Genomic DNA, 7,851 nt, shown 5'->3' with positions numbered 1-7,851 from the left:
TATACTACCATGCTACAGTAATCAAGACAGTATGGTACTGGCTCAAAAACAGAAATATAGATCAATGGAACAGGCTAGAAAGCCCAGAGATAAACCCACGCACATATGGTCACCTTATCTTTGATAAAGGAGGCAAGAATATACAATGGAGAAGAGACAGCCTCTTAAATAAGTGGTGCTGAGAAAACTGGACAGCTACATGTAAAAAAAATGAAATTAGAACACTTCCTGACACCATACACAAAAATAAACTCAAAATGGATTAAAGACCTAAATGTAATGCCAGACACTATAAAACTCTTAGAGTAAAACATAGGCAGAGCACTCTATGACATAAATCACAGTGATATCCTTTTTGACCCACCTCCTAGAGATATGGAAATTCAAACAAAAATTTAAAAATGGGACCTAATGAAACTTAAAATCTTTTGCATAGCAAAGGAAACAGTAAACAAGATGAAAAACAACCCTCAGAATGGGAGAAAATATTTTCAAATGAAGCAACTGACAAAGGATTAATCTCCAGAATATACACGCAGCTCATGCATCTCAATACCAAAAAAACAAACAACCCAATCCAAAATGGGCAGATCTATATAGACATTTCTCCAAAGGAGATATAGAGGTTGCCAACAAACACATGAAAGAATGCTCAACATCAGATAACGTTAGAGAAATTTAAATTAAAACTACAATGAGGTGTCACCTCACAGCGGTCAGAATGGTCATCATCAAAAACCTACAAACAATAAATGCTGGAGAGGGTGTGGAGAAAATGGAACCCTCTTGCACTGTTGGTGAGAATGTAAATTGATACAGCCACTATGGAGAACAGTATAGAGGTTCTTTAAAAAACTAAAAACAGAATTACCATATGACCCAGCAATCCCACTACTGGGAATATACCCAAAGAAAGCCATAATTCAAAAAGACACATGGACCCCAGTGTTCCTTTCAGCACTATTTACAATACCAGGTTATGGAAGCAATCTAAATGCCCATCCACAGATGAATGGATAAAGAAGATGTGGCACATATATAAAATGGAATATTACTCAGCCATAAAAAGAAACAAAATGGAGTCATTTGTAGTGAGGTGGATGCACATAGAGTCTGTCATACAGAGTGAAGTAAGTCAGAAAGAGAAAAACAAATATTGTATTCTAACAGATATATATGGAATCTAAAAAAAAAAAGAAAAGGAAATTGTTCTGAAGAGCCTATGGGCAGGACAAGAATAAAGATGCAGACGTAGAGAATGGACTTGAAGACACAGGGAGGGGGAAGGGTAAGCTGGGACGAAGTGAGAGAGTGGCTTGGAGTTATATATACTACCAAATGTAAAATAGATAGCTAGTGAGAAGCAGCCACATAGCACAGGGAGATAATCTCAGTGCTTTGTGACCACCTAGAATGGTGGGATAGGGAGTGTGAGAGGGCACTTTGTTATACAGCAGAAACTAACACACCATTGTAAAACAATTATACTCCAATAAAGATATTAAAAAAAAACCCCAAACAAACAAAACCCCCACAGTTTTATTAGAAAATATAGATGCAACCATGTAACATAATGGGTTACAGTATCTATGTATGCAGATACCTTTTTTTTTTTTTTTGCGGTACGCGGGCCTCTCATTGCTGTGGTCTCTCCCGTTGCGGAGCACAGGCTCTGGACGCGCAGGCTCAGCGGCCATGGCTCACGGGCCCAGCCGCTCCGCGGCATGTGGGATCTTCGCTGTGGTCTCTCCCGTTGCGGAGCACAGGCTCTGGACGCGCAGGCTCAGCGGCCATGGCTCACGGGCCCAGCCGCTCCGGGTCACGAACCCGTGTCCCCTGCATTGGCAGGCGGACTCTCAACCATTGCGCCACCAGGGAAGCCCCAGATACCTTTTAATTAAGCCCTATATTCCCTGCGCAAATGACATCAAAACAATAAAGGAAATTAAAGTAGCCCACTCACACCCCTCCCATGTGGCAGCTCCCTCACCTCCTTAAGTTCCCTGCCCGCCCCCCCAACCCCGCACTATATGCATGTTTTCACAGCTGCAGCCATAAACGTGGAGCTGTTCTGTATTCTGCCTCTCCCCGCTTTTCTATCTGTGGCGGTTTTAGCAGCTGCGTGTTTTCATCCTGCCCTGGCGCAGAGGTGCTCCCAAAGCCAGGGCATGACTGCAGGTGCTTTTCTGGGCCCGCCTGCCTCTGGCTTCCCCAGGCGGCCGCCTCCGGAAGCGGCAGAGGGAAGCACAGAGGCGGCCAGGCCGGTGCTCCAGCGGGCGGCCGGGTGCCCAGGAGGACGGCAAGAGCAGCCGGCCGGCCAGAGCGCAGCCCACGGTCCACAAGCTCTCGCGGAAGCCGGCATTTGTGTGCCCCAGTCTGCCCCAGCTGTTACTTTTGAGGTCTCCTGCCGGATTTGAATTTCAGACCGGCTCCTGAGGTGAGAAAGCTGATTCGACCTTCAACAGAATGCTGAAAATCTGAACTTAGAATGCTGCTTTCCATGGAGAAACAAATAAACCAGTGGCTACAGGCAGCAAAAATCAGTTTTTAATAACGGCCTCAGACGCTCAGAAAAGTCAACATAATTAAAGTAAGAAACGCACAGCACCCGTTCTACGTTACAGGAAAAAGGCAGCTGCGGACGACATTTGGGGACCCCTGGAGAAGCGGGGCAGGCCGTGTTCTGAGCAGTCCAACGCGCCACGCCCCACTGCCATTTGAAGGGAGGAAATGGGCCGGGGGCTAAGCTCTGGTTCTACAGCTTAGGAAAGAGTTGTGAGGACCTGACGCCTTTAAGAGAAGATGACGGTAACCATATCTTACTTTTCTTTTTAATTAGAGTGCTGCTATTAACACAGACCCCTGAGTAAGATTCTCGGCCGTCAGTGCGAGCTCCAGGGCCACCGCTGTGGCAGGAGCATCCGTGCCCTGGCGAGTCTGCCCGGGCCCGATGCGGCCCTCCCAGGCGAAGGTCTCCTGCAGCTCCCGGGAGGCTCACCACGAAGCGCAGGCTCCCAGCCGGGGCCCAGAGGTCCGTGCCTCCGACACTGCACCCAGTATCTGGTGTGTGTGTGCATTCAGGCAGTTGTCACCAGGTTCTTACTGACCCCAGCTACACAGTACAGACAGACCTCATTTTATGGCACTTCACAGATACCGCATTTCTTTGGTTTGTTTGTTTTTTACAAATTGAAGGTTTGTGGCAACTCTGCGTCGAGCAAGTCTATCAGGGCCACCTTCCCAACAGCATTTCCTTACTTCATGTCTCTGGGTCACATTTTGGTAATTCTCGTAATGTTTCAAACTTTTTCATCATTAGATCTATGATCAGTGACGTTACTATTGCAAAAAGATTACCACTCGCTGAAGGCTCCGATGATGCTTGGCATTTTTTAGCAATAAAAGGCTTTTAAATTGAGGTATGTATATATCTTTCAGACATAATGCTATTGCACATTTAATAGACTACAGTATAACGTAAACATAACTTTTATACACACTGGGAAACGAAGAAATGCGTGTGATTTGCTTCGCCGCTATGGTCTGGAACTGAAACCACGGTATCTCCGAGGCCTGCCCGGAAACGCACGCGATCGCACGTGGCAGAAGAGCGGGGTCTGCTCACAGCCTTCACGCAGGCTCGAGAGCTGAGTGCCAGGGGAATCCACACTCAGGTACTTTTACCAACCGCGCGTGGCCCAGAACACAGACGTGGACTCTTGTTTAACTTACCTCTACGTTGAAAGGATTTTCTTCCACTTTCCCGACTTCTGCTTCTGGCAGAGGATTTTTTAAGGTCTGTAAAAATAAAGCCGCTTTCCTTTTACGTTCTGCTTGAAGCTGTTTCTCCTTTGATTCCTTAGACGCCTGGGCAAGCTTTTCCCTGGCAGCAGCTGCCAGTCGGTCCTCCAACTTTTGCTTTGCTTAAGGAATAAACAGAAAAAAAGATGTTTAAAGTACTGTATAAATATCTTCCTATCTTAATTTTCATGGGCAGTAAAAGGGTCATGAAATATAATGCAGTTATTTTAAAACATGGATATGATACAGGTTTCAGGAAAGGTCAACAAATCGGGCAAACAGAATTCTCAGAGAATTAGTTTATAATGCTTACTATTGGTACTTCTCATATTTTACATTCAAAATCAAAGTCAGAAAGTTGATGGGATTCCACAGCAGTGAAACCTGAAATGATGAAAACCTTGGAACGGTCCTCATAAACATGTGCCCAAATTACCAGGTAAGGAACACCGTGAAAAGTGTTGTATTCCAAATGATCTGACACACCGTTCAGTTCACACGCAATACGTGCAGATTGAGGTACACATGCACGAACACTAGTGTGCTCGGGGAGAGCAGCACAAAATGCTAGTCCCGAGAGCAGAGCACCCTGTGGTTAAAGAATTACCTTCCATCAGTGTTGCGTGATCTGTTTGTGTATACAAAGAAAAATTAATTCACAAAACCAGTTCGAACAGATAAAAACTGCAAACGCAACTGTTAATTCACTACTTTAGTGAGGGCAGAACAGAATTTAATATGGAGGAGGGACAGAACACGACAAGATGTTCCCCACAAACACTGCTGGCCACGCGCCAGAGGCAAGCGGTGGCCACACCGTGACCCCTGAAGACGAGCCACAGCCTGAAAACCAGCTTGGGCCCCAGCACCTTCAAGGGTCCGATGGTTCTGCAGGGAGACGGCCTCACAAAGAGGCGTCTCCCAGCTCGGAACAGCAGCCCGAGCTGGGCGCACAGGCTGAGCGTTTGCCCCAAGGCTGCCATTAAAGCCTTCTTGGCCACCCTCAGCTTATCCTCTGAAAACAAATCGCCGAGGGCACTGCATCTGAGCTTAATGAACAGCAGCGCTCCTCGCTCCTCACGTCACAGAGAGCTTCTCAGATGAGCAAAAACATCACACGGCTCCCCAGTGGATCTGACTTCCAAAGGCTGGAGACTCTAGCTGGCAGTCTCGTACTTTTGGCTTAGTAGGTTAATCTTGTATTTATGTACTTTTCTTTTAAGAAGTTTAAAACATATTGACAAACCTTGCTTTGCTTCTAGTTCCTCCTGGGTAAGTTGAGGCCGCTTCTCCTCAACAACTACACAGGGTGGGGCAACTGCCGGGTTAGTGTTTGTAGCACTACTAGAACTTTCTTGGCCTTCTTTGCTTTCTTCATCATCATCACTGTCATCATCTAGCTTAACACGATTTTTTTCCAGGGGAAGTAGATCATTTTCTTTGGCCTTGATTGCAAAGCTTATTGGAGCAAATGAAGCTATTGAGAAAAGGTGAGAATGGTAATACATTTTTAAGTAACTGGAAGCACAGAGCAGAACTCTTCATGGGCCCCACCATCCACATGAGCACCAGCTGGTGGGAGCAACGTCTTGAGTGGAGCCACATCTTACGCAGCGGGAGGGCCAGGGGCAGCAGGCAGTGCCTGTGATGTCAGAGGCATCTGAAAGGACGCCACACGTGCCGAGCCCGAGGCAGGGGAAGGCAGAGCACCGGCTCCACCTCGGGCCACGTCAGGATGCACACACTGAGTGCCAGCTGGGGTCACTCCATGGGCAAATGGTCAATTTTTGTTGGTGTTTTCCTTTTTTTTTCTGGGCTCAGCACATTGCTGAGTTTGCAGAAGTAAGCATATGATGGGACTCCACTATTAAAAGGTACTTCTAAAAAATCCCAACCATATAAGGTAACCTTTTCTTACAAAAGCAAGCTGCAGAAACTGTTCCTTTATTCAGCAAACGTTGGACTGGGTGCCTACTTTGTGCTAGGCGTTATGTCAGACTACTCTCTGCACCTTTAAGAAAATTTTAAACCTAGTGTAACAAAAATTTAGGGGGTTCAATTTTTCTCTCCTAGAATATTTGGAAATTTTAATTTAAGAGAAATACAAAGGCCCAAAAGGAAACAATCTTCTTCCCCTTCCCCCCATCTACTCAATACTCACTCACTGAGTCCCTTCCTCCTCAGACTATGGTAAACGGCTCTTAACAACACCTAACTGGTTGTAATGAGATACTTTATTTTTAAAAACCATGTAATTACTGATGAAAGCTATTCGAGTAAACCACAGAGAAGGGCAATGTCAAGTGCAGTGCAAACGGGCTGACTCAGAGGGAAGTGGATCCAGGTTACCGAAGGCAGGTTCTGATGTGGCTATAACTGTGGAGGTGAGCTCACCCAGCTGGCCCCCCGCCGGGCTTCTCCACTTTCAGCATTTTACGGTTCCAAACCCAAGTGTGACTTGAAGCTGGTAAATAACCCAGATCTTTGACGTATAATCATCTCTCGTCAATAATCTCTCAAGCTACATATAGCACACCCCAAGATGTTAAATGTTAGCAAAGTGATATTTTATAAGTCAGAGTGAAAAGGGGGCAAAATCAGTCTCTGTGTTGATTAAGCAATGCCATGCACTTGCACTGCACGTGGTGCGCTGAGGCCTACCTTCCTAACAACCCCCAAACAAAGATATAACACCGGGTGAAAAGTACACTTTGCTGGGAGAGTCAATATTAACCATTTTACCATGGTTATGTTGAGAACGGCCCTCATCTTTTGGAGGTAAATGCGATCACACTGATGCATAAAATGCCACGAAGCTGCGATCTGCTTCAGAATATCCTGGGGGTGGGCTGGATTGAGAGTACTAAGATGTGTCCTGCGTCGGCCACGGGAGCTGGGTGCTGAGCACTGCGTGTGGCGGTGTGTGGCGGTTACACTAGGCTCTGTTTCTGTACTTGTTTGAAATTCTCCATAAGGAAAAACTTTCATAATGTTAACCGTCTATAGCCTCTAGTAATATGGTCTCTTTAAGAACAGAGTCAAAGAAACATAGAAAAGAAACCTTCAGTTAAATGTTAATCAAAATTACTCAAGTTAACTTGGGCTAAAGTATTATATCACAAAATAATTTTAAAACAATTACTCCCAATCTCTTCCTCCAAATTAAAAAATATGCAATCAACAAATATATTAAAATGAAAACTTCTGGAACACAGTTTAATGCATGTCGAATACAGTGCCAAACAGCACCACTGTTCGATACATACTTTAAAGTGATTTAGGGGCTTCCCTGGTGGCGCAGTGGTTAAGAATCCGCCTGCCAGTGCAGGGGACACGGGTTCGAGCCCTGGTCTGGGAAGATCCCACATGCCGCGGAACAACTAAGCCCGTGCGCCACAGCTACTGAGCCTGCGCTCTAGAGCCTGTGAGCCGCAACTACTGAGCCCATGTGCCGCAACTACTGACGCCCGCGAGCCCTAAAGCCCGTGCTCGGCAACAAGAAGCCTGCGCGCCGCAACGAAGAGTAGCCCCCGCTCGCCACAACTAGAGAGAGCCCGCGCGCAGCAATGAAGACCCGATGCAGCCAAAAATAAATAAATAAATGAATAAATTTATATTAAAAAAATAGTGACATAATAAAAGAACTGACTAATGTGCAGAGTGTCCACGCCTCACCTCACTTAACATTTGCAACCCCCGGAGGAGACAGATACTATCAGGCCTCCCCATTTACAGATAAGGAAGCTGAGGCTAAAAAGGTCAAGTAACCTTCCCAGCATAGCTCAGCCAGAAAGCAGGGGATCAGGAACTATTTTCTTTGTAGAATTATTCAATTACACAACTACTGCTTCTACCTGGAACCTTATTTGCAAGTTACATCACAACATGTGAAAAGCCCTTCCGACAGCCTTCAGCGGTTTCCTGTTGTGTTAAGGATGCACAGCAGCTCTGGAGGGGGCCCCTCTCCCGCTCCCGCTCCCCCTTCCCCCCTCCCGCTCCCCCCTCCCTCTCCCGCTCCCCCTCCCCCTCCCGCTCCCCTCTCCCGCTCCC

At 46.4% G+C, this 7,851-nt stretch overlaps 1 protein-coding gene across 8 annotated transcripts in view; it reads right to left on the bottom strand.

The window, feature by feature from the left end:
- SFSWAP (splicing factor SWAP) overlaps positions 1-7,851 on the bottom strand; it is a 90,913-nt gene that overhangs the window by 38,813 nt on the left and 44,249 nt on the right. For all 8 annotated transcript variants that reach the window (XM_028480651.2, XM_028480653.2, XM_028480649.2 and 5 more), the window contains 2 exons: positions 5,048-5,278; positions 3,733-3,923 (listed from right to left, as the gene is read on the bottom strand). In XM_028480651.2, the coding sequence (XP_028336452.1) occupies positions 3,733-3,923; positions 5,048-5,278 (422 nt within the window). The remainder of the gene's footprint in view (positions 1-3,732; positions 3,924-5,047; positions 5,279-7,851) is intronic.

This window comes from Physeter macrocephalus, chromosome 19 (genome assembly GCF_002837175.3).
Source record: "Physeter macrocephalus isolate SW-GA chromosome 19, ASM283717v5, whole genome shotgun sequence".
Lineage (NCBI taxonomy): Eukaryota > Metazoa > Chordata > Mammalia > Artiodactyla > Physeteridae > Physeter > Physeter macrocephalus.
The sequence above is the reverse complement of the archived record's forward strand: the minus strand, read 5'-3'. Positions and strand labels throughout refer to the sequence as shown.